Source organism: Lucilia sericata, unplaced genomic scaffold (genome assembly GCF_015586225.1).
Source record: "Lucilia sericata isolate MDLA Ls3-8-SP2 unplaced genomic scaffold, ASM1558622v1 Contig003402F_arrow, whole genome shotgun sequence".
In the NCBI taxonomy this organism is placed as follows: Eukaryota; Metazoa; Arthropoda; class Insecta; order Diptera; family Calliphoridae; genus Lucilia; species Lucilia sericata.
The window spans coordinates 1-26,935 of NW_023996854.1; the positions used below are offsets into that span (position 1 = coordinate 1).

Sequence of the window (26,935 nt, forward strand, 5' to 3'; positions counted from 1 at the left end):
CAAAGTTGAAGTTTTGATAAAAAATAGGTCATATTCGGAAGGACGCAGTGGCAACATTTTCAAAAAATAGGACAAGTTTTTTACGCCAAAGCGTTCTGCGTAAAGATACCTTTTAGAAAACTATAAAATTGTTATATGTTCTTAATAAAAAATTTATTTTATTAATAAAAGAGTTAAGACACATTTTTGGCAAAAAAACGCCAAAAATCTAAAATTTTTTGAATTTTTAAATTAAAAAACGTATATTTTTGTATCTGTAAACGATATTGATCTGAAATTTTTTGTATATTATTGGAAATTTTGTTGTCTAACTAACAAGAAAAAATTGAGTCCATTTGGTCCAAAATTACGCCCGGTATTCAAAAAAAGGCGGACCAAGGTATGGTAAATTTTGTATCACTAAATTTTTAAATGCCTATAACTCGGATATTATAAGAGATAAGTAGTATGTCCAAGCATGTTTTTTCAAGATCTCGTCGAGCGCTTTCACAAAATATAAAAATCTTTGTATTTGGGTGAAAAACAAAAAATGGCACGAGTTTAAAAATTTTACATGTCGTAGGTACCCTACTTTGAGCCGCCACAGCGCCGTCCCTGGGGCATCTGCAGGGTTCATCTTCAAAACTTAAACTCGAATACTCCTTGGCTACGCTCACGCCAAATTTTATCCCGATCGGATCAGCCGTTTAGAAATGCCAGATTTATTTCCAAAAAATTTCCATTCTGCCCCACTGTGCGGTGGTCAACAATGCTAAGCTTTTGCCCATTTACTCTTTTAATCTTTAGGTTAAGTTCTGTTAAAGTCAACTTTGTGAAAAGGCGGAAATGTTATTTCCAAAGTTACAACTCTTTGCCCTTTATTAATGCAACATTTCTAAAGACTGAAGAGGGCCACATTTTTTCAATATTAACTTAACATTTTATGAATTTATTCCTTCCAATTAACAGTTTTTATACAAAATCCCTTTTTATCTCAAGTTTTAAATATGCGTGTTTTGTTTTTAGATTTTTTTTTTTTTTTTGCGTCTGTAATATATTTCTTTTGTGAAATGTGTAAGTCAGTTAATTTTGTTGAAAAATAGAATATTTTGTTTGTACATATGTAAGAGAATATAATATTATATACAATTTATACAATATTATAAATAGATATACAACAATGTATATTTTGCTAGTTAACCATCTAGTTGTGTATGTAAGTGTATAAAAAATGTATGATTGTTATTTTAAATTAGGTTAAACGTGATTTGACTTTTTTTGTTTTGTTTTTTATACATACATACATATACAATATTACAGTAATCATACATACAGTTACTTACTATTCGTACTAAAAAATATAGTATTTTTGGTGTGTATTTTTTTAGAAGAGTGAATGTTGGTTGGTTGGTTCGAATTTGTGGTAACTAGAGTGAAAGATTTGGTTATTTTTTTTCTTTGGTTTTTGCCAAAGTTTTGCAGTCTATGAAATTAGTTTTTAGGTCAGACATAATAAATGACTAAAAAACAAATTTAAAAAAGACAAAGATTATTATAGATTTAATACTTTTACTTTACTGACATTTCGCTAATGATGTCTTCTTGAAAGTTGCAGAGAGAAAAAAGGTTTTATTAAAATTTATAATGACAATGTTGTCGTTATTTATAATTTATTTTGTCTTTTTCTACAAAATTTCTAAATTTTCTCTTCTTTTTCGTTTTCGTCTTCTTTTAGAAAAAGGTTTGGATCATATTGGTGAAAATATCTTATCATATTTGGATGCAGATTCCTTAAAGGCCGCTGAATTAGTATGTAAAGAATGGTTGCGTGTTATATCGGAGGGTATGCTCTGGAAGAAATTAATCGAACGTAAAGTTCGTACAGATTCCTTATGGCGTGGCTTGGCCGAACGACGTGGTTGGATTCAACATCTATTTAAACCACGTCCTGGTTCTATACACAGACCACATTCTTTCTATCGGGCATTATTTCCTAAAATTATGAATGTAAGTTAAAATTTTTATACAAATTTTCGAAAAAAGTTTCCAAAATTTTAACTTTTTATATAAAATTGATCATTTAATAGAAAATTTAAATTTTTATAAAGAGAATGATTTCACTTTTTTTTAAATTTTTGAAAAAATTTCACTTTTAGAAAATTTTTCAAAAAATTTCAATTTTTGAAAAAAATTTAATTTTAGAAATCTTTTGAACAAATTTTACTTTCAGAAAATTTTTGAAAAATTTTCACTTTTTTAGAAAAATTTTAAAAAAAATTTGGAAAAATATCACTTTTAGAAAAACATTTTAGAAAATTTCACATAATAATATTTTTTGAAAATTTCACTTTTTATAGAAAATGTCCAAAAAAATTCACTTTTGATAGTTTTTTTTCTTTTAATATCGAGTTTTATAAAAAAATTTTACAAATTTCAAAAAAAAAAATCAATTTTTTATATAATTTTTTTTTTTGGAAAATTTCATCATTTTCAATGAAAACTTTCGAAAAGTTCACTTTTTTATAAAAAAAAAAAAAATATCTTTTTCTTCTCTTTACTGAAGGACATTGAAAGTATTGAAAATAACTGGAGAACAGGACGTCATATGTTGCGTCGCATCAATTGTCGTTCGGAAAATTCAAAAGGTGTTTATTGTCTGCAATACGATGACGTTAAGATTGTATCAGGTTTACGTGATAATACCATTAAAATATGGGATCGCACGGATTTGCAATGTGTAAAGGTAGGCGGTATCTCTTTAAAAATAAGGTTTTGTTTTTAATATTACGAACCCTCATCCCATTTTCAGACTCTAACTGGTCACACTGGTTCAGTTTTGTGTCTTCAATACGATGACAAAGTCATTATCAGCGGTTCATCCGATTCAACGGTACGCGTCTGGGACGTTAACACCGGTGAAATGGTTAATACCCTCATACATCATTGTGAGGCCGTTTTACATTTACGTTTCAATAATGGCATGATGGTTACCTGCTCTAAGGATCGTTCGATTGCTGTTTGGGACATGACTTCACCAAGTGAAATTACTTTACGTCGTGTCTTGGTGGGTCATCGTGCCGCTGTCAATGTCGTTGATTTCGATGAGAAATATATTGTGTCGGCCAGTGGTGATCGTACAATTAAGGTTTGGTCAACTTCATCGTGTGAATTTGTGCGCACGTTAAATGGTCATAAACGTGGCATTGCCTGTTTGCAGTATCGTGATCGTTTAGTGGTCAGTGGTAGTTCAGATAATTCAATAAGGTGGGAGCTATAATTGATAACGAACAATTGGTATTCTATTTAAAAAAAAAAAAAAACATTAATTTGTTTTTAGACTTTGGGATATTGAATGTGGTGCTTGCCTACGTGTGCTTGAGGGTCACGAAGAATTGGTACGTTGCATACGTTTCGATTCCAAACGTATTGTTAGCGGTGCCTACGATGGCAAAATCAAAGTATGGGATTTAGTGGCAGCTTTAGATCCAAGAGCACAATCCAATTCATTGTGTCTGAATACTTTAGTGGTAAGTTGTGGGAAGTGTGAGTGTTCAAGTTTAATAATTAAATACGCTTTTTTTTCTTTCGTTTTATTTCAGGAACACACTGGTCGCGTTTTTCGTTTACAATTCGATGAATTTCAAATTGTCAGCAGCTCACATGATGATACAATATTAATATGGGATTTTCTTAATTTCACACCAAATGAGAATTCTACTGTTCGCACACCTTCACGTAAGTTTTTTATTATTAAATTTTATTGAATTTTAAACTGTTTATAAGAAATTTCGGTTTCTGTTTAGACTAGTCTATAGCCTAGCCTATAGTATAGTCTATAGTATAGCATATAGTACAGTATATTGTCTGGTCTATAGTCTAGCCTATAGTATAGTCTATAGTCTAGCCTATAGTATAGTCTATAGTCTAGCCTATAGTATAGTCTATAGTCTAGCCTATAGTATAGTCTATAGTCTAGCCTATAGTATAGTCTATAGTCTAGCCTATAGTATAGTCTATAGTCTAGCCTATAGTATAGTCTATTGTCTAGCCTATAGTATAGTCTATAGTCTAGCCTATAGTATAGTCTATAGTCTAGCCTATAGTATAGTCTATAGTCTAGCCTATAGTATAGTCTATAGTCTAGCCTATAGTATATTCTATAGTCTAGCCTATAGTATAGTCTATAGTCTAGCCTATAGTATAGTCTATAGTCTAGCCTATAGTATAGTCTATAGTCTAGCCTATAGTATAGTCTATAGTCTAGTCTATAGTATAGTCTACAGTCTAGTCTATAGTATAGTCTATAGTCTAGTCTATAGTATAGTCTATAGTCTAGTCTATAGTATAGTCTATAGTCTAGCCTATAGTATATTCTATAGTCTAGCCTATAGTATAGTCTATAGTCTAGCCTATAGTATAGTCTATAGTCTAGCCCATAGTATAGTCTATAGTCTAGCCTATAGTATAGTCTATAGTCTAGCCTATAGTATAGTCTATAGTCTAGTCTATAGTATAGTCTATAGTCTAGTCTATAGTATAGTCTATAGTCTAGTCTATAGTATAGTCTATAGTCTAGTCTATAGTATAGTCTATAGTCTAGCCTATAGTATATTCTATAGTCTAGCCTATAATATAGTTTACAGTCTAGCCTATAGTCTAGCCAAAAGTCTGGCGTATAGTCTAGTTTATAATCTAGTCTAGTCTATAGTCTAGTCAAAAGTCTTGCCTATAGTCTAGTCTGCAGTCTGATCTATAGTCTAGTCTGTAGTCTGATCTATAGTCTAGTATAATGTCTAATTTATAGTCTATTCTATAGCCTAGTCTATAGTCTAGTCTTATATATAGTCTAGTCTATAACCTAGTCTATTGTCTAGTCTGAATAACAAAAATTTCACCAAATTACTTCGGAATTCTAAAATACAATGACAAAAATGACTTAAGTTCGTAACGAAAAAATAATTTTTTTATTTAAAAACTTTTTCTCTTACTATTTTTTTAGCTGCTCTCATGGAACATTAACAATTTGTAAAAGATCAGATGCTTAGACATGACGGTTTAACTGTTTTTTTGGATTACGGTAAATTTGAAAAAACGTAACAGTTGTTGAGTGTGTGTGTATGTGTCTCAAATCATTCAACATTGTTGCGTTTTTAAACAAAAAATATTCCGTTACACTTGTGCAACCGATCTCTCTCCCTTTTAATCTCTACTAATAAAACCACAACAACTTCTCTTATAAAAGAAAATTAAGAAAAAATAAAAAAATTAAAAGCATATGTTCAATTAGCAGAGTGTATACAAACAAAAAAAATATTATTATGGAAAAAAAAACAAATAAAACCTGTTTAGTTTTTTTAAGGCTTTAAGGATAAATATTAAATTATAATATAATTGAGCAATTAAGCTTCAATATAAATAAAATAATAAATACAAAATTCATAAAAAGTTAATTACGCTCAAACAGAATTATAAACAAAAAAAAAAAACATTCATTATCTTCAACAAAATCATAAAATCGCTAGAAATTTTTGAATAAAATTATTATTATTTAAATTAAATGAAAAACTAAATTAAAATAAATAAAAGAAATTGTAATTATGATTATAAGAGAATTTTTTTGTTAAAAAAATAAACACTGTGTTTAATATAAAAACAAAAGTACATACAAAAATATTCCCGGTTAAGTCCTGATATCCCTTTGCTGACCCTCCCTCATAATAAAACTCCTACAGAAGGAAACATTATATAAACTTATTATAAAATTATAAAATACTATATTAAAACAAAACAAAATAAGGAAATTTTAAACGATGCAGTAATTAAAAAAAAAACAAGAAATAAATTAATAAAAATTGTTTAAATATTTATAAAAACAAAAGCAGAAAACCACAAATTTATTTACAAAACAAACAAAAACTATATACAACATAGATGATTAAATAAACGATTGATTATTGTATTTAATATGTATGTTAAAAATTAAATGATTTTGAAAAACTATTTAAAATAGTTTTTCACCATAAATTCCACAGTTAATATTGTTTATTTATTTTAACTAGATTTTTTTTTTCATTTTGTGTTTAATTTGTTCAATTAAAAGTTCTTCCATAACCAGTTTTTTTAATTTTTTTATTTATTTATTTCCTTTTATTAGTTAAGACGAATTATTTATGTTCGAAATTGGAACTTTGGAAAAAGTTGATCAATAATTTTTGTTCCAAATTGTCACCTTTTGAACTGGAGATTATTCCCTATTTTGATTTGCACGAAATAACTGTAAGCTAAACTATAGTTAATAGTTTAGGCTATAGTCCAAACTATAGTTTAGTCTATAGTCTAAACAGACTACGTCTGGACTATAGCCAGCCTATAGACCAGCCTATAGCCTTATCTAAAGTTCAGACTGTAGTCTATAGTCCAGACTACAGTCTTATCCTTAGTCAGTCTCGTATAGTCCAGACTATAGTATATTCTATAGTCCAAACTAAAGTGTAGTCTATAGTCCAGACTATATTATGGTCTATAGTCCAGGCTGTAGTCTTGTATACTCTATAGTCAAGCCTTATCTAAAGTTCAGACTGTTGTCAGTCTATAGTCCAGACTACAGTCTAGTCTTTAGTCACTCTCGTTTATTCTATAGTCCCAGACATTAGTCTATAGTCCAGACTATAGTGAATTCCATAGTCCAGACTATAGTGTAGTCTATAGTCCAGACTATAGTTTAGTCTATAGTCTGCACAAAGTCCAGAATTATCTTTTCAGCAACCATCAATTCACTAAACGCATTTTCAACGATTTAATTATAAGAATTAATTCTTAAAGCTTTGATATGTAATTTTATTAATTGCGAATATTAAATTCTTCTTGAATTTTGTCTGTATTCAAAAATGATCGAATTATCGAACTCAGTACGAAAAGCTGTTACATTTTTTGTTCTACTGTTATCATTAAACAGAAAACACGAAACGTTCTTTTTCCACTATCAGAGAGATTTGATTTAATTAATTCTACCCACAAAATATATATGTATAATAAAAATATAATAATAAACGTTAACTTATAATAATAATTATACATTCAGAAAATACAATAATTATTGTTAAATCGTTTATCATGCATCTATACTATATTTGAATAAAAACGAAAAAAAAAAAACATAAAACCGACTACAACCAGGAATGAAAATATAGTAATTGATAGATTAGAATTAATTAATGTTTGTGTAAATGTTTATATAATTTAACGAAAGCGAGTTTTAAAATATCATTTCATATTTAGGCAAAATTTTCTTTAGTTTTTTTTTAATGTTTTTAAAATATAATAATTTGCTTTTGCCTTTGTAGTTAAAATTGTTTTGATTTGGTTTTCGTTTTCTAACTGTAGTGTATAATTTAGCGCCTACCTGTATTTGTGCAAAACACCAACATAAAATTTTTGTTTAGAAATTGTTTTATTTTTTATTTAAAATCAAAAACCTTTTTTTAATTATAACTGATAGAAAGCGTGTAAGAAAAGAAAGAAATAAATTAGTTTTTAGCTATAAAACAAATATAAAAAATGTGTATTTATTACAAAACCTTTCAAACAATAGTAGAATTTGAAATTACGTTTTAATTTATTCGGCCGGACTTGGGTATGAATATTTTTACTTTGGTCACACGTCAAAATTTTGATCACAATTTGTTTATCCCAGCAAGCATTTTTAGAAATTTTTGATCACATTGGGGTCATTTATGACTCTTGCAAGATTAAAATAATCATATATGCGCTCATTTTATGATCTTAAATGATACATTCGTCGGGAGAAGGGAAGGTACCCTTCCCGCGGCTCTTCTAAACGAGTCTTTTATGAGCCCCAGTTCTGCCTGATTTTTTAATCTTTTTTCAGTCATTAATGAGCCGAATTACTGGTCGTTTTAGAGTTATTTTCGAATTATATTATAGTCATTTTTGAGTAATCAAAAGAAAAAATTTTTTGGTCTTCGGACTGCGCGAAATGTAACTACGAAATAAATTTACAAACAATCATATTTCGGAAGACCTATTTGTGATTGCTGTACATTTTGTTATTGTTTTTTCAAATAAATCAGATTTTAAACATTAAGGGCCAATCTTTAGGTGAAAGATTAGCGATTAAATTAAAATTAATCCTCGAAAGTTGTTTTTGAGTACTCAATTAGTTAACTTTGTTTGCAAGTTTAAGCGCCCAATGGAGGTGGTTTAAACTTGAGCAAAAAATTAAAAAGTGTAAACAGTTGATGCAAAAAAATTCATACAATTTTTATAAAAATAAACATTAAAATGTTTGATTTATTAATTAATATAAATTATGGAGACTTCAAAATACATTTTTTCGTTTTAAATTTAAGTTTTCATATAAAAAAGAAGAATTGTCTTCTTTTTTAATAAAACATGCATTGTTTTGATAACAAACAGTGACGTTTTCTGTTGTTCTGTATGGTAACACTGTAATGTTTAATCTTGTACTCAAAACCATCAAAGGGGATTTACATCTGATTAAATTTATTTTTAGATTAACTTATCTGATTATTAATTTGCAAAACCCGCTCTATTTAGAATTATTTAGACTTGACTTAGTGATTATCACAAAATAAGTTTTTAAAACCATCATATTTTAAACACCAGGATGATAAATTTATGATTGCTATACATTTTGTTATTGTTTTACAAATAATCAGTTTTCAGTCATATATCGGGATCATTTTCGCATTATTTTTGAAGCGCTCAACTTATTAATCACTTTTAGGTCATCAAAAGGAGTCAAAAATGACTCAGTTTACTAATTAGTTATCCAACAATCTTCCAAATGCTGGCTGGGTACCAGCAATCATTGAAGCAGAAAAAGCATAAATCACACACAGCTTTACATCTGGCCACATTAACCATTGAATACAACTCTTATAATTAAATATAAAAGCAGGCATGGAAAATTTAAATTTTGAGAAAACAATTCTACCTCCGGTAGGTTAGTGGTTAGCGTACTAGTCTGGTGGTGGTGGGTTCGATTCCCACCTGAGACACTATTTAAGGAGCGTACAACAGGCCCGATAGATTCGATTTGATGTATATATGTGCATCTTCCTTTCAAACTAACTAAGACGAGTTGAAAGTAGTAAAATGTAAGTAACATATGTATTTCTTTTGAGAAAAAAGGTAAATTTTTAGTGCCAAAGCACTAATAGTAGTAAACTTTTCATTCATGTATGCCAAATATAATCGTACACATATATAATATATATAATATGCTCTTCAATAAGTTCTTCATTTATTACTTGGTGAGGCATAAAACAGCCCTCAACGCCCACGACAATCGGTTCTTCGCACCGGAACGACTCAGAGTTCAACGATCAAGGATGTTTAACCACACCGACTTTACGTGTCTCTGTTGTTACAACAAAAACCTCTGACATAGTTATCAGCACTACATGGAGAAGATTGTGCTTTGTTATATTCCATTGTTAAAATATTATAGTATTTCTGAGGCACACTATGTTTTGGGTTATGAACGACTACCCCCGACAATAGTGTCAGAACTTGTGGTGGATTATTCCGTTCGCGCGAAGTTTCCACTTCCGATACACACTCACAAAGTAATCTGTATCTTCACAGCAATTTGTATGTAAATCAATGAATTCGCTGCATTCGCCGCGGGCAGTATGATGACTTTTTGCGCCAAAAAAGTCGTCATACCAAGTCTTCATACAACTCCGTGTATTTCTTGTGGTATGACGACCTTAACCGACACGGCATCACACATCAAATTTGTTTGATGTGCATATCTACATGTGAGTTTTGAGTCAAACAATTTGATGTGTCGCCAAGGCGCTTTAGGGTTTCTATAAGTCTTCATACACTTCATACAATGCGACTTGGCCTAGCCGCCGATATATTTAGCGTCAGCCGCCGGTAATGTTTGTCGACACAGTTCTCTGCACTAGTGTACAGCCAAACATCTTGTAAATTTTTCTCGGAATTGTTGAAATAAATTTCTGTGAAGTCGATAAAACAAGTTTTACTAAAAAATAATAAATAAAAAGTTGAAAAAAATATAAAACTGTTTAAAAATTACATAAATATGTCACAACTCAAAGAAACAACAACAGATAAGAAAATTTAACAATTTTTAAGAAGAAAATAAAAAAATAGGGATATATACTGAAAAAAAAAAACAACGTAGACAAAGCACCCTCATAAAATACACTGAAAAGTTGTGTCAACGTAAAGCAAAGAGAGAAAAAGCTGGTGCAGCAGCAGCACTGTTGGCAGACAGAAAACAACATCGTACGAAAAAGAACGTAAAGTAAATAAAAAGAAAGAAAAGTTATTTCAATTCTACTGTGTGTCTCTAGAAAATAAGTAAAAAGTGTAAAGAAGTTTGTAGAGTGTGTTGTTTAAAAAGAAAGAACGAACGTAGTAAATAAGAAGAAAAAACATTTAACGACCTAAAAAGTTTTTTTGTGTTTTACCAGCAGAGAAACTAACTCATTACGAATTCTAAACATGGATGATACTAGTATACAGGACAAGGAGCGCTATGCCAGCCGCGAAAACCATTGTGAGATTGAGCGTAGAAGACGTAACAAAATGACGGCTTATATTACAGAATTATCGGATATGGTGCCCACTTGCAGTGCTTTGGCTAGAAAACCGGATAAGCTAACCATTTTGCGTATGGCCGTCGCACATATGAAGGCTTTGCGAGGTACTGGCAACACCAGCAGTGATGGCACCTATAAACCTTCATTCCTAACTGATCAGGAGTTAAAGCATTTGATTTTAGAAGCAGCAGATGGTTTTCTATTTGTAGTGTCTTGTGATTCAGGACGTGTAATCTACGTGTCCGACTCAGTGACACCAGTATTGAATTATACCCAAAGTGATTGGTATGGCACAAGCCTGTATGATCATATACATCCGGATGACCGTGAGAAGATAAGAGAACAGTTATCTACTCAAGAATCGCAAAATTCTGGACGAATTTTAGATTTGAAGTCGGGCACGGTTAAAAAAGAAGGTCACCAGTCGTCCATGCGCTTGAGTATGGGCGCTCGCCGTGGTTTTATTTGCCGCATGCGTGTGGGTAATGTCAATCCAGAATCAATGGTAGCGGGTCATTTAAATCGCTTGAAGCAGCGCAATTCCCTGGGTCCTTCTAGGGATGGCACAAATTTTGCTGTTGTCCACTGTACGGGTTATATAAAAAATTGGCCACCCACTGAAATGTTTCCCGGTGTACACATGGAGAGACCAGATGATGACATGCATGGTTCCCACTGTTGTTTAGTGGCTATAGGACGTTTACAGGTCACCTCCACGGCCTCAACAGATATTTCAAATTCGAACAATCAATCAGAGTTTATTACACGTCATGCGGTCGATGGCAAATTCACCTTTGTCGATCAACGTGTTATGAATATTTTGGGTTATACACCACCAGAGCTGTTGGGTAAAATATGCTATGATTTCTTCCATCCCGAAGATCAATCTCATATGAAGGAAAGTTTTGAACAAGTACTCAAACAAAAGGGACAAATGTTCTCTTTAATGTATCGCGCCAGGGCCAAGTCTGGTGAATATATTTGGTTAAGAACTCAGGCTTATGCTTTCCTCAATCCCTATACCGATGAAGTGGAATATATTGTTTGTACCAATAGCTCAAATAAGTCTTCATTACATTCGGGAGGTGCCGGAGGAGCTCATGATAACAACAATCCCGAACAAGCGGAACATGTTTATGTAACTCCTGGAGTGGATTATACTCTACAAGCTAGACGTGATGTTACACCATCGGCAGGAGGTCCTGATCCCAATATGTATGCTGCACATAATATGCTGGCAGCAGGTGGAGCTCCACCACCCCACTTGGGCCAGCCAAATACACAGCAACCCCCTAATGTACAAAGACCAGCTTCAACACAAAATCCCATACCTTACACGTACGACACTACACACTCACCTTTAGCTTATAATACGGCTCCGGGAGGCCCGTCGCCAAATACAGCTCATATGGCTAAAATACCCAAAGCCAATACTTCACCCACACCCCAAACAAGCAATTGGCCACTGAGACCACCGCCGCCGCAGCAACAGCAGCAACCAGTTACTGAGGGATATCAGTATCAGCAGTCTAGCCCGGCCAGATCACCCAATGGCCCTACATATACCCAATTAAGTGCAGGTAATACACGTCAAGCGCCCACATATCAAACGGCCCCCACTAATGCAGCTCCCACGGCCATGTGGGACTGGCAAAATGCCCAACATCCAGCCCATGTCGCCCACCCACATCCTGCTGTTCATCCTCACTCACATCCCCATGGTGCACATCCGCATGCCCATGTCCCGGGCCAGGGACCACCGCAACAAGAGATCAATGATATGTTACAAATGTTTGATCAAAGTGCAGCTGGAACATTTGAGGATCTTAATATAAATATGTTTAATACACAATTTGAATAAGATGAAGCCTCTACAACAAACAACAAGTAGTTAAAGTAATGTATTCATAATTGAGAAACGAACAAAATATTTAATTACACAAAAATGGCAAATATAGAATTTAAGAATTTCATAAAACTAAGATTTAAGTAAAAATGATAAATACACACACATCGTTTATTCACATTTGAAAACAACATTAATTGGAATTGTAAGATTAGCTAAAAAAACTATAAAGAGAGAAAAAAATAACACAAGTTATTAGTTTCGTTTAGAAATTGTAGCTCTTCTACTTATTCAACGTTAACTTTATATTCATAGCTAGATTAAAAAATATACTTATAATAATACTACTTATTATTGTCTGCAAAGACATATTCATAATACATTCAACATTTTACGCTATTTTTTAACAAACATCCAACAATTGTGTAAGTTATTAATCTGTAAAATTATATCTTAAATATATTGAAGATTTTGCATTTTTTGGACAAAATTTCAAAAATTCTATTTGAGTTTTTATTTCATTTCTTTATAAAATTGTATGCAATTCAAACATATTCTTTAAATAGCATTGTCTTTTTAAGAATAGACAATTTTTCAAAAACCAATCATTAATTCATTGTTTAGTGATTGTTCTTAAAGATTTTAACAGAATTCTTAATTTTTAACGAGTTTTCAAAACAAATAGAAAAATTTGATTTATTCTTTCGTTACGAAGGAAAATGACATCTCAAATGTTATGGAAAAAAGTAATTAAAATGTCATCATTTAATTTCTTTAAGTGTTTTGTTCTTTAATGGAATTTATTACACTTGTTTCTCATGACACTAAGAACTAATTAGGTGACTACAACTGCATATTCCACTTTGAACAACAAGCAATTGAAAATAGTTTTAAATTGATTAAAAAATTAACATAGTCGTCACGTACTATAATAAAAACTAAACTAAACGGCCATAATGAGTTCTTAAAATATTTAATTTAATAATAATAATTAACAGTATAAACTGATATTAATTAATATTATCTATTTATGAATATATAGAAAAAATATGTGGCAAATAACCCTGATCTTGTTAGTCATTATTCGATTAGTCTATGTAAATCTATACCCATAAACTTTATTAACTTATTGCTCGTTTGCATAGTTTCATAACTTAAAATACAAACAATTTTCAAAAAAAGATTATTCATGAAAAACTTTCTGAAAGATTTTATTTTAATTTATGAAAAACAAAAGACAGTTTCGCAGGTTATAATTGGAATTATTTAGAAAAAACTCAAAATGTATTGAAATTTTAATACGGAAACGAATGACTTACAGACGAGTACAAAAACATACATACATTAATACATATTTTTTTAATTATGACAGACCTCAAGTAAATGAGCAATATAAAAATTGCTTATGTGTAAGAAATAGCATATATTAATTGCAATGACCTTAAATTTTTGTTCATGTCTGCAGTTTTCTTTTTCTACTTTTTCGTTTAGCCAAATTTACATTTAATTGTGTAATGGTTTTATTTGTTGAAAACTATTTTTCTTAAAGTTTTAAAAAAAATTAAAATAAAAATCATCAGATTGAAAAAACTTATCCTAATCCAACTTATATATGTATGTCGAAATTTCCTTTAAATTGTATTGTGGTTTCAATCGCTTTCGAATGCTACAATTTGCCCCGAGAACAGCAAGAAAACAAAAAATAATATGGAAACGATTTACCAATAAAATAACAATTATAGTGGTATAATATATACATACATACATACATGTAAGAAAAACAAAAAATTTTATTTTATTTTGGCAATAAGGAATACATATATCTAAATATACAGCATCAGAAGCACTGCCTCCTTCAATTATCAGTTTGTCCTTCTCTATCACTTTCACAATTTGTCTCATTTGCATCGGTTGTCGGTACGCCCTGATCTTCAATATTCTGTAGATTTCTCAAAGCCCGCTTATAGTCTCTAAATCGTGGCCGTTTAGCAGCTATTGTTAATTCAGATTCACTTTCGCTGGTAGTGGCAGTTCCACCACATTGATCATTTTGCAGTTCTTCATCGTCTAAGTCACTGCCCGATTGTGCTAAAGCGGCTTCTTTGCGTTTGCGCACATTAAGCCAAGCCGACATTATTTTATTCATAGCCGGTTTTTGGCTTTTAACCATTTCGATAGGTTTATTACATTGTTCCGTTTTGTTGCGAGAATTATTGACTATATTTGATACTTGATGCCATTGCAATTTGGTAGCAGGTCTTAAAGTGGCTAAAGCTTGCTCGTCCGAGACATTTTTAAAATCTAGCCAATTCTATAAAGGGAAATTTCTTATATACTCTACTAGTGTATAAAAAAGTTTTACTTACATTTACTTGCTCCTCAGTTTCTAATATAGCAGGCATACGATGATGAAGCCAAGACATAATTTTTGATGATTCAAAAGTTATTATGGCGTAACTATAGATTTTATCACCATGTTCATCTTCCCAAATATCAAAAAGACCAGCCATTTTTAAAAGGTTTACATTCTCTGGCTGCCAAGTGTTGCGATCATAAATTTTAATTTCATCCTTTTGTGGCATATATAATAGATGTGCCGCCCGTTCGGAAGGTTTAGCAGACTTGGTGGTTTGCCATTCATAGAAGCCTTCGCATAATATCACACAACGTTGGCCACGCTTAAAGGGTCCTCGATATAACTTGGATTCCAACATATGTTCCAAACGACAATTGTTTGTGGACAAACCATGTTTACGCCAATCACCCTTATGCCAAAAAGGTATCATGCCCCACATCATGGGTACTATCAGGCGAGTGTTTCTGTGGTTATTCGAATCTTCTTCGTCATAAAAATGGTGAGTTGACACTAGAACGGGTGTAATATCGGTGGGTGCCAGATTATAAGAGGGACAATATTTGCGACCGCAATTAAATTCCAAACGATATTCTGGCTCAATTTCATCTTGCGGCTCCTCCTTTTTAACAGTTGTGACATGGTTTATTTCTCCACATTTTTCTTTACATGATTTGTCGTTTTTATCCTGGCGATATTGGTAACGACATGCTTTTGTTAATTCACTGGGTTCCAAAGTTCTGTAAATATTTTGTATTAACATTATGCAGTTTAAATATTTTGTTTTACTTACAAACAAGTCCTACCACACATTTTAAAATTGTCCTCGTCCAAGAAATGAATAAAAAACAATGGTTTACTTGCCAACTTTTATGCTAAAATATATAAATCTATTTTAATTGTTTTGGTTGGCAATATTGTTAAAACTGTAAACAAAACAAATTCATATAAGGTGAAGTTCTCAGATATTTTAACTTTTTTATATATGGCGTTTGACAGCCGGTCATTTGTGTGCTAGTTTTTATATAATGAGTTTGACAGTTTCGGTATTAATTTCCTTGCAAAGAAACTCAGCTGGCATTATCTAGTAACAAATTGAATAACAGCAGTAAACAAGCCGACAACAGTTTTCTTAGCAGCAAAATTGAGAAAAAACCAATATATTAAAAATGGGTGATCGTTATAATATTCATAGTCAGTTGGAACATTTACAAAGTAAATATATTGGTACTGGTCATGCCGACACCACAAAATATGAGTGGTTAACAAATCAGCATCGTGATTCCTTGGCCAGCTACATGGGACACTATGATATGCAAAATTATTTTGCCATTGCTTTAAACGAGACAAAAGGAAGAGTAAGATTTGATTTAATGGAACGCATGCTGCAACCGTGTGGACCACCGCCAGAAAAACCTGAAGAATAATGTATTTGCATAGAAAAATAAAGAATAAATAAAAAAGAAAACAAATGTGTTTCATTGGAGATGTCAAAAACTGTAGAAATGTAAATCGATAACAATGTTCGTTCCATTAACGCTAGAGATGCCAGAAGATATTGCACTTCATTGTTTTATTATAGCTCTGAATAAAATACATTTTAAAAGAAAAACATTTGTTTTTATTTAATAAAGTGAAATTTAGCAAATTGTTTTTAATATTAAATTAGTAATAAAAATGTTCTTGTTATACCAAAATTATCATCGCTAAGATATTTAATGTCAATTTAAGCAACACTGAACATTCGAGTACGACAAGCAATTTGCTTGTCCTGCGCCGGTTCGGCTTATAGCAGCCGAAAAATTTCAAAATATTGAAAAAGTATTTAAGTGTAAATACTAAAAGTATTGATTGAATTGGCCTGTTTGTGAGATCTAGAAGATTAAAAAATGTAAGTAATGATGTTAATTAATTATTATTTATTTGTCTCTAAAGAATGTCTTTCTTTTTAATAAAGAGGAGACATCATAATGGTCTCCTGGAAGAATGCCCACAAGAGAGTGGCAATTGTACACCTATATACACCATAGGTGACTAGGGACCTAAGTGGGTGGTGGTCGGTCGGTCAGTGGTGGTATATTATCACCTAGAGGCAACGTACGGATGATCTCAGCAGAATCACTACCATACACCCATAATAGAGCGCAATGTCTGTCTGGTGTTCCTTTCAGTGAAGCTCTTGTTGTCTCCAAACACTATTGTAGCTGAATATTTACAAGAAACAATTGTTAAGCCGCCTTTTATAAAAATTTATAGCTTTGTAGAGAATGTCTTCACGACCTAGAGGATATAACCTGGGTTGTCGTCTTATATATGTATGTAGATGTTGTTTGGGCAAAATATTGGTACTAACCATTGTGTGCTTTATGTCGACTTTAGATCCCTTATAATTGTCACACTATATCCAATAAGCATTCTTGCTGGAATTAAAGTTTAAAACAAGTTCAATTCCAGTCAAACATTCAAATTTCAAGTGTTGAAATACACTTTCATTACACTTTAATTGCACAAGTAGGTGATTTTTATAAACTATTGTTAAACAGACACTTTGCAGCATGTCTACATCTTAAAACGTCCAAATAAATCATCCAGATATTTTAAAATTTCCATGAAGCCATAAACAGCAGAAATATTTTCTATAAAAAATGATCAATAAATATTTTTTTCATTTAAATTTAATAGTTTAATAGCAAACAAACCTTTTTAAATCACTTAAATACCTTTTGTTTAAATTTAGAATCGAAAATGAACGAGTTTAATCTATATGTGTGATGAAATACAAAATATTTTATTCTTTTAAAAATGTTTTATTTTTCTTTTGTTTTACAAGAAAATAAAGTTTGAAGAAAATTTTTTGGTTATTTTTTGCATGAAAACAGTATTGGAATTAAAGTTGAAATCCAGTTAAATTTCAAACACTTGAAATCATAATTTTTGAGTGCTTATTGGGTATGAATCATTTATAAAAAAAAAAAGTTTATCTGAAGGTATCAATTGGTTGGTTCCTTGGGATCATCACAATTTTAATAAATAGCAAACCTTTTATTTGACTTGCTTCGTTAGATGGTACAAATTTTGTAACTGAATTTTCGACCAGCTCCCGTAGCCCGATTTGGCTGAAACTTGGTACACATAAAGACACCTGAAGACAATGCAAAAAACCGGAATTAAGAGGAATTAAATAAAATTAAATTTACCATTAAATAATTTTAAAATGTATATGTACACCCTGTGGTTTTTGAATTGAAAAGTGGTTTGTGAATTTGAAAAAAATGGAATTGCCAGATATTAAAACCAAATTGGAAAAAATAATATTTGTTTGAATTTTTTTGGTTTGTGCTCAAACTAAACAAAAACAATTTATATAATACTTAAAAGCTTTTCATAAAAGCCTCTTTTTAAATAATCTTGTTTATTACTGAATAAATAAATAAAATATCTTTGTTTTTACGTTATTAATCATTTTCTTAATGCAAAATTTTTTAGAAACTGATTTTCTGCAAGATGTTTTATATGGAGTATAGTGTAGGATAGGCCGATCCTCGTAAAACTTGGAGAAAGGATTTGTTTTTAATTTTTATGAATTTTTTATCCATCCCTGCATAATTTCTCACACATCTTTTGTGCTTGCTCTGTTTGTTGTTATAAACAATATATTTGCTTCCAAAATCCCACTTTCTGATCTCTCGGATTCCGTATTTATTAAAATCGTTGAAAATTTAAAAACTAAACGTAGCTGAAAACTTACGGCTTACAGTCGATTTTAAGCCGCCGCCGACATATTTAGTGTCAGTCGCCGCCGCCGTTAATATTTGTCGGCGCAGGGCTCTTGGAGAAAAAACCACGAAATCGTCTCGAAATATTACACAGAAAAATATATAAATTGTTTTATTTTTACTTCTAAATTTTTGTTAATTAATAATTTAAAAAGTCAAAATATACATAAAAACTATAGAACAATTTTGCTACACTACCAACATATTGTAAAAAGTACGTGTTAATATTTTCAATAAAAATTTTTCTCACCGAATATGCAAAAAAGCAATAGAGTGTGAAAAGAAAAAAAATACATAGGAAAAATGAAAAATTTTCACTTGTCATGGCAATTTAAATTATAAAAGGAAGAAAAATGTCTTGAAAAAAAGAAAAAGTTTAATAATTAAAATTAAGTCATTACGAAAAGTTTCTTAAAAAGAAATTAACAACAAAATATAATAAAATTATTAAAGCTAAAGAAAAAACATATTTTTTGTTTATATGTACCAAAAGCCATAACTTGGTAATTGTTAAAAAAGTGCAAAAAAATTTTGGTTATTTAATAATTGTTTTGTTGTAATTGTGTGTGTGTGAGTGGAGCAAACAAGAAAAAAGTATAACATTTTTTTACCTTCGCGGGACATAACGACGGTGACCCAACCATTCAATTCAAGTTCGTTTATGCACGATTATATTGAGCCCCCTGCATTTTAAGCGCATTGTTCTCTTACGAAAAAATGTAACCATAAATTGTATATTTATTATAAATATGTTACAAATAAGTGTGCATATCAACTGCGCCTCAATTTCCATGCATAGTTCTTGAAAAATAACATAAAAATTATTAAAATAATTTTATAATGCGAAACAAAAATATAGTATAAAAAATTAGCAAATAATGCAGTTCTTGTTTTTTGCATTTTTCTAATGTCATCTCTTTTCAACTAATTAGAAGAAACAGTTAAACAAGAGATTTTTTTAAGTAATCTAAAAAAGAGTACAAAAGGGAGATGTAAATTGAAAAGAAGAAAAAATAAGAAAACAATTATTCTGATTAATAACCAGAGCTGTATAAAGTTGCTGTTTATTTTTATTTTTTCTAAGAGAAAAAATCGCTTAAGTAATAATTTAAATTATCTGCAAGAATGTAATGAAATTTGGATTTTTGTCTTGTCATTTTGTAAATGCAAAACAAAAGGTCTTTCTTCGTGTTATGTTTTGTTTTGCCAGATTACGAACGTTTTAGCGTACTGCAGTGATGCCTATTAATATAATGATTATGTTTTAATTGTGGAATAGAAAAACCACCAAATTCGTATAATCCCGATAAAATAATACCGCACACTTAGTATTAGGATTGGTTTGGTTCATATGATCAATCATGTAACGATCTCTACAGAATATAGAATAGTACTCAATTGTTTTAAATGAGGGACTTCAAAAGGAATCTCTCTTTACATATTTTATAGTACATAGTCTCTAAAAACTTGATCCTTTAAGGCAAATATATGTTATTACCAGATAGGTATTATTCGAAATATGTAATCAATTTTAGATTCTATTTGTGCAAATATGTAGCTTCTTTACGTTGAAGTTATTGAGTAAAATAAGTTTTTCGTATGGACCAAAGATATAGAAAATAATATAAATCGTAATCTCAATAAGTTACAGATTATTCTTCCCGGCTTTCTCGAAACTTTGTCCCATACAAAAAAAAAATAAATAAATAAATTGGTAAAATGTTTAAAGAACTAATAAATTTATCAATAAAAAGCTTTAATTAAGATTTTAATGAGAACATAAAAGTCATAGTGTTAATTAAAACTCTTTTATTAACTAATTATATATTCATAAACTTTGTTTATTTTTCATAAATTTTTATAAACTGGAGTTTTAACATTACTATTTACTTTTTTTTGTTTTATCGACATGTTAGCATCACTCACACAGAGAACGTCATCCGAGAGACTGAAAAGAAAATAAAGAAGAAAAATATTCATACAATTTTTTCTTTTTGCACAAACATTAAGTTAAAAATATCGTTGTTTTATTGCTCGATATATTTTTTAAAAGAAAATAAATTTTACAATGAAAATTGCGCTGCATTTTTAGTATTAAACAAATGAAAAGAAAACGGAAAATTATTTAATTTAGTCAATAACAACAAAGAAATTTTTTCATCAATTCTTTTGTGTGTGTGTATATTTTTCTTCAGATTTGTGTCTGTCAGTCTGCTTAATTCTCATGTTCTTATTTTTGTTGTGCAAAAAAGTTTTCGTCGGTATTTCATTATCTACTTTAAAAAACAAAAAAGGTAAAAAACATGTCAAATAACATTAATTCACTAAAGAAAATATGAAGAAAAAAAAAAACTCAAATAATTACAAAAGTTAATAGGTACCTATTGAATTATTGTTTTGTCATATTTGGTAATTCTTATTCGAATTAGGTGCAGAAAAATTTATAGGTATATTTTTTAAATTAAAATGCATTTTTTTCACAATGTATTTATCTGTGAATCAGTTTTATTTTTATATATAGAAGATGTATGTATGTATAAATGTAAATATGTATGTATATTTGTGTCTACCATAGAAATAACTTGTTTATATTTTAGTTGATTACAATTTAAAATAATGATTTCATTGCGCATCCAAATACCTACATATAGAAATTATTAATTATTTGTGAAGTTTATTATTATTATTACTAAACTAATTAGTACAACGACACTACAAAAAGTTAATATTTATTAATAGATAGATGAACGCTGATCTACTCTTTGCTGGTCGATATCTACTAATTGTTTCATTTTAATTTCTTTAAGACAAACACCTCTGTCTTTGCCTTATATGATTTTTATGTTTAATTATGGGTTTTACGGGATTTCCCGGATATTCTGCAAAATTCATAGCCTTTATTATTTGTTGTGTTGTATGTTAATAACCGGGAATTGTAAAATTTTTTTAGTATTTGGCATTGTATTCCTATAGCACTAATGTGGGGAGGATAGGTATTATACATTTGTGTTGATGTTTGAAGCACCCAACAATAATGGTCCTATACCCACCTTCACTTTATAAGACAATTTAGCTATGGCTATCTGTTTCCATGTAAAGATTGTGCGCACGCTACATGTCGCAATTTTCAAGAAAATTTGATGATACATACTCTTTTCAGGGCCCATCAGGGCGAATCATATTAAAAATGATGGAAATCGGTTCATATTTTCACATAAGACTGCACACCGAAATGGAATTTTGAGCTTATAATTATGTTAAATGTTTTAGCAGGTATCTCTACAAAAATAGGCAAAATTTAGTTTAGTAAAAGTCTAAATGATACTTCCGATTTTCGTAATGATCGGACCTCATTTGAAGCTCCATACAAATACTACTTCCAAAAATAAATTTATCACGATTTTATCTTCCAAATACTTGATAATTTATATTTAAAGGAAATGTAACCAAAATTAGAAGCACTCAACAAATTTAACCAAAATTTCCTTTAAGTAGAAAAAAAAAATATCGAAAATATTTTTACGGTCCACATATTTCTGATTTAAGTCTGAAAGAGTAGGGACATATTTAATATTGATAAACCAAATGTGCTTAAATATTTCATAATATTGTGGAAAAAATTTCTGAAAAAAATTGTATGAGAACAAATACTGTAATAACTTAAATCGACTTAATTCACTCGATTTACAATAATAGCAAAACACTTGAGTAACATTATTTTCTATATAATTACTTATCGTTGTAATGACTAAGTTTGAATATATTAATCTGAAATTAACTATACTAAGTATCTACAAAGTATTACCTCAAATATAAACGTTTTTTTTTTTATATTTACTTTTCAGCATAATTTGTTGCTAATCAATTTAAAACTTCATTAAAAAAATACAAACCCAACCCCTTTCAACCTTAAAAACAAACCTCCCTTAAACTAGAATACAAAAACAGGAAATTATTAAAAGTTTGTTTTTAATTCCAAGTTCCAGAAGTATAAAAAAAGAGCACCAACATAATAAAACAAGCCTAAAACCTTAAAATAGCCATAAGGTGCTATAGGCAAAGCCTTTTGATTCAATTCGAAAATAAGAAGTCTATCTATAGCATTACAAAAAAATCTATAAACAAAACCAATAAAAGAAGGGAGGCAGGAGGCGGTGGATGTGAAGAATTACAACGGAAAAACTATTAAGGTTTTCGTAACTATATAATGAGTCCGTCATGAAGGTAGATATATATTGTTCATAATCAATAACAAATGTTTTTTTTAAATCTCATGAAAATCTTTCTATTTTTATATAAAAAAGGTGTCAGCTGCGATTCATGTCTTAAATCGAATTTCAATGGTCGCCGCTATAAATGTTTAATTTGCTATGATTATGATTTATGTGCCGATTGTTATGAGGAGGGTGTCACCTCAACGCGCCACTGGTTGGATCATCCAATGCAATGTATTTTAACGCGTTCGGATATTGAGTTGTTCTTTGGTGGTGAGATGCTCAATTCGGAGCAGCCACAAAGTTTTACCTGTCCTTATTGTAAAAAATGGGTTTTAGTGATGCCACGCTATTGGAGCATGTAACATCGGAGCATACGGAAACCAGTTTGGAAGTGGTAATGTCCGGTATGCGCTGGCCTGCCAGGTGGTGAACCGAATCTAGTCACAGATGATTTTGCCGGTCATCTATCACTGGAACATCGTACTGGACCACGGGAATTGATTTCATTTTTGATATCCTTTTTTGAAAAAAATACATAGTTTATATTTCTTATATTTTATTATGAATATTTAAGATTCGTCTTAAACGAATCTATTATTTCTTTTTACTTTATATGTATGGTTTTCTCCTTAACTTCTTTTGCACGACGAACCATCAGCTATAAGACATGGAGGCGGAGTACGTCGTATACCAGGACGTACACTTGGTGGCCCACGGGCTCGTCGTTCAAATATGCACTTTAGCTCTTCAAGTGGTCTCCTCAGCATTGTCACCATCTGGACGAGAATCGGTTGATCCGATTGCTGAATTACTCTCACAATTGTCGGGTGTTAGACGTGGCGGTCCGCCCCACTTCACAGCTGCAGCAATTGCAAATGCAAATACAATTGGAACGCCAACAAGTGACGGCAAATATTTTACCAAATTTTAATACTCAATATGAAATGGACATGGTTTGATTTTACTGAATATTATCTTTTTATTTTCGTTATGTAGGCTACACGCCAGCAGTTGGAACGTTTGCCAAGACGTGCACATCCTTTGGTCTCATCAATCGAATTCAAATGCAACCATGGCCGAGGTAATCAGTGGTGCTACTGGGTCGGGTTCGGGCAGTGGAGGCAGCGGTCTTATAAGTGGTGGTAGCAATGCTAATGGAGGCGCTGGTGGCAGTGGCTCGTGCCGCACCAATGAATGGTCTGTGTCTGCGCAACATCAGTCGCAGCAATCGAGTCTGGCTGCGAATGCTTTGATACTAGAGAAGTAACGTTGAATTCTAGCAATTATTTGACTTTCAACGATTTCGGTTTGTCACCACAATTATCCTCCTTTCTACAGCCTGGTGGCAGTGGAATCAGTGGTAGCAATGGTAACAGCATGCTGGGCATGACAATTGGTGGCTCTGGAAGTGGCGCAAATGCTGGCTCTGGCGCCGGTGCAGCAGGAAGCGGTGTCAATGGCGCTGACGGTGCACAATCGCAGTTCTTGCTCACAAAATTTATGCAACCAACATTGAGCGATGCCGAATGGGCTGAAATCGGTCGGGAACGTGCAGATCGGTAAGTACATGTGGTGGATGTATATTTTGTTTTCATGTTAACGAAATTGATTCAATTGGGTTTACTTTACTTTCAGTTCACAATTCGTACAGGCCTTACTGCTTTCAACTTTAGCTTGTCCTTCTCTGGAACTAGAGGATGATGAGAAGCGTGCCGAATCCCAGGAGACTACCAACAGTGATAATGTAAATAATGAAAGGCGGCGGCAGCAGCAGCTGCTGCTAATAGCAACAACACAAACACAGCCAATGATAGTGAAAATTTTGTCGATAACGATGTGCGAGAAACGATGATGAATAACAATGCTGCTGATGCATCGGCACAAACCACAAATACCACAAGCAGTGGACGCCAACAAGTCCATCAACAGCAACAGACTTCGCCCGAAGACTTTGTTGTCGAAGATCTAAAACAACAACAGGCGTATTCAAGCAAAAAGAAAGTGGCTAATAGTGCAGCTGGCATTAAGTCAACTAGCGGCGGTGGAGGTGTCGCAGGCAATCCTGCTACTGGTGCCGCAACAGATAGAGGTATTGAAAGACGTGGTCGTCCACCACCCGCTTCTGCGGGAGCTGTCGCTGCTACCGGTTCACAGTCGCAACAACAGCAACAACAAGGTCAACAACCACAAAAATACAAACAGAGTGCTGCCGCTTCTGCAGCAGCACCAGCGATGTCGGCAGCAAATACAAATCAAATACCCGATACTAGGTAGTGTTATCATCTCCATAGACCCGCCAAATCACTACAACAACAACATAAAATCAACATGAATTGCAAGAATAAAAACAACAACAGAGAGCATTGCCGCAACAGCCGCAATAACAATATTCACTCTTAGCAAGCAATTAAACAGCTAAGAGGAAGAAGAACATAACAGAAAACAAGAAAACAACAGATTAGCAACAAAAAATAAACATCTTTAATTTAAAAATACAAAATAAATCAACTAAAGCACATGTAATAATGAATTATGTAGTAGTCATCGTCGTCTCTGTGGCTTTGTAACAAAAAAAAAAAAAAAAAAAACAACAACAACAAAACAAAACTATCAATTTGGCCTGAATTGTCTTAGTTCCATTTGACCAAATAATGTTTTTTGATTCATTTTTTATGTTTCATCCCTTCACGTTAATTGTTTCGCATTTGGAACTGATTTTAATTAGATACAATTGATGGTTGATGTTTTCTTTCGATTCGTTTATTTTAACATTTGGACGATCTATGTTCATAAACTCTCAACATGTGCGTGCACAGCAGCAGTTGCAACAACAACAACAACAACATAATATTCGTTTATTAAAATAAATATAATATTATAACTATTTAAAAAATTTATATAATTATAAAAAAAAACAAAAAGAAAAGGAAAAACTCTTATTGTAATCATAACACTAAAAGAAATTGATATTTTTGTTTATTCAGCGAATGTGTAAGGTGTAAGTATTAAACATGTCTTTCATCTATCAGTTTATAGGAAAAAGTTTTTTTAAAATAACTAGCTCAAATTCCACTTTAAAAAATGCCAAAACCGTATGCTAATCTCTGTTAACGTTTAAGAGTTATACGATTTCCACTAAAATCTTAATTCAAATTTCAGTTTAATGATGTGTTTGATTACACGATCATAACTTCAAAGTTATGAAAGATTATAGCCTGAAAGTTTCAGCGTTAGTAGAATGGAATTTCAGCTTTCATGTGATACCAAATTTATTTGGTTCTGAGCAAATTTTCCTAAAAATTAAACGTTTTTAATATAAACCTTTAAAATAGAATCAGTGGGCGTGGCATTGGGCGTTAATAAAATACTTTGTTTTATAGCCCAATTCCATATCTAAAGCATGGAAAAAATTTCATCTTTGTATCTGCAGTACTTTATGAGATAAAGCAATTTGAATAAAATAGTTGTAAGGTATTCACCTACTACCACATTATGTTCACCTAATACTTTACAAAAAATGCAAATTTTATTTTCAATTTTTTTACGGCCTCAATGGAAAATTGGCTATATTTTCGTTGTTTAAAGAGCTGGGAAGCGGAAAATTGGTGAACTGTTAGTAGAGAAGTTTAGCTATCAATTAATAGAAAAATATTTCGCCACGCCCATTTTTTTTAAAGATATAACTGTTTTTAAAATAAAACCCCAAAATCCTATAAGAAGGCGTGGCGGGGGACGTTAATATAATATTTAGCTGTATAGCTTAAATTTCACTCTACAATATGGTCAAAACCACATCTTAATATCTGTTAACGTTAAAGAGTTATACGATTTCTACTAATAACATACTTAACACCTTTTTATACATTTCCGTTTAATGATGTATTTGATTACACGTTCTTCTAAATTATAAAAGTCATTAGTCTTTTAGTTCCCCCAATAGTAAAAATGAAGTTCAGCTTTCAAGCTGTAAAAAGTTTATTTGACCCTGACCACTACTTCCAATAATTTCTTTTAAAATTCAATCACTTTTCATTTTGTACATGTTTCCATTTTTAACTTATAACTTAACTGTATTAAGTTATATTTTATTAATATAAATTCTAATATCTAAAATATTTAATATGAAGTAGCTACATCTAAATCTT

At 31.2% G+C, this 26,935-nt stretch overlaps 5 protein-coding genes across 6 annotated transcripts; 4 read left to right on the forward strand and 1 right to left on the reverse strand.

Annotated features, from left to right (window-relative positions):
- Positions 1 to 1,698: 1,698 nt before the first annotated feature.
- LOC119614786 (F-box/WD repeat-containing protein 11-like) lies at positions 1,699 to 5,300 on the forward strand (the record flags this gene model as incomplete). The annotated part of the gene is made up of 6 exons (XM_037970894.1): positions 1,699 to 1,986; positions 2,543 to 2,722; positions 2,789 to 3,243; positions 3,317 to 3,506; positions 3,579 to 3,714; positions 4,979 to 5,300. Coding segments are annotated over 6 exons (1,269 nt in total), but the record flags the coding sequence as incomplete, so codon positions are not given.
- A 4,621-nt stretch (positions 5,301 to 9,921) lies between these two features.
- Positions 9,922 to 12,934, forward strand: LOC119614783 (aryl hydrocarbon receptor nuclear translocator homolog). Of its 2 annotated transcripts, none has more exons than XM_037970890.1 (2): positions 9,922 to 10,300; positions 10,470 to 12,934. In XM_037970890.1, the coding sequence occupies exon 2, from the start codon at positions 10,501 to 10,503 to the stop codon at positions 12,457 to 12,459; it is 1,959 nt and encodes a 652-aa protein (XP_037826818.1). In that variant the 5' UTR covers positions 9,922 to 10,300; positions 10,470 to 10,500; the 3' UTR covers positions 12,460 to 12,934. The 2 variants fall into 2 exon arrangements, with proteins under 2 accessions (XP_037826818.1, XP_037826819.1); XM_037970891.1 differs by having other exon boundaries at positions 10,473 to 12,934.
- A 1,257-nt stretch (positions 12,935 to 14,191) lies between these two features.
- On the reverse strand, positions 14,192 to 15,738 carry LOC119614784 (abasic site processing protein HMCES). Its single transcript, XM_037970892.1, has 3 exons — positions 15,591 to 15,738; positions 14,811 to 15,537; positions 14,192 to 14,755 (listed from the first exon to the last, which is right to left on the reverse strand). Exons 1-3 carry the CDS (start codon positions 15,608 to 15,610, stop codon positions 14,300 to 14,302), a joined length of 1,203 nt encoding a protein of 400 aa, XP_037826820.1. The 5' UTR covers positions 15,611 to 15,738; the 3' UTR covers positions 14,192 to 14,299.
- Positions 15,739 to 15,841: 103 nt separating this feature from the next.
- On the forward strand, positions 15,842 to 16,265 carry LOC119614785 (splicing factor 3B subunit 5). Its single transcript, XM_037970893.1, has one exon. The coding sequence runs from the start codon at positions 15,967 to 15,969 to the stop codon at positions 16,222 to 16,224; it is 258 nt and encodes an 85-aa protein (XP_037826821.1). The 5' UTR covers positions 15,842 to 15,966; the 3' UTR covers positions 16,225 to 16,265.
- Positions 16,266 to 22,846: 6,581 nt separating this feature from the next.
- On the forward strand, positions 22,847 to 25,392 carry LOC119614787 (E3 ubiquitin-protein ligase Kcmf1). Its single transcript, XM_037970895.1, is given in 11 exon segments — positions 22,847 to 23,108; positions 23,111 to 23,187; positions 23,189 to 23,302; positions 23,436 to 23,549; positions 23,551 to 23,637; positions 23,639 to 23,698; positions 23,787 to 23,843; positions 23,845 to 24,040; positions 24,043 to 24,349; positions 24,426 to 24,549; positions 24,552 to 25,392. Coding segments are annotated over 11 exon segments (1,911 nt in total). The 3' UTR covers positions 25,065 to 25,392.
- Positions 25,393 to 26,935: the final 1,543 nt, after the last annotated feature.

Excerpts from the sequence above, each read along its gene's own strand:
- LOC119614783 (XM_037970890.1), top strand. The coding sequence starts at position 10,501 with ATGGATGATACTAGTATACAGGACAAGGAGCGCTATGCCAGCCGCGAA.
- LOC119614784 (XM_037970892.1), bottom strand. The coding sequence starts at position 15,610 with ATGTGTGGTAGGACTTGTTT. Across the intron at positions 15,538-15,590 it reads ATGTGTGGTAGGACTTGTTT|AACTTTGGAACCCAGTGAAT; the intron begins GTAAGTAAAACA and ends AAATATTTACAG. Across the intron at positions 14,756-14,810 it reads AAACTGAGGAGCAAGTAAAT|AATTGGCTAGATTTTAAAAA; the intron begins GTAAGTAAAACT and ends TTCCCTTTATAG.
- LOC119614785 (XM_037970893.1), top strand. The coding sequence starts at position 15,967 with ATGGGTGATCGTTATAATATTCATAGTCAGTTGGAACATTTACAAAGT.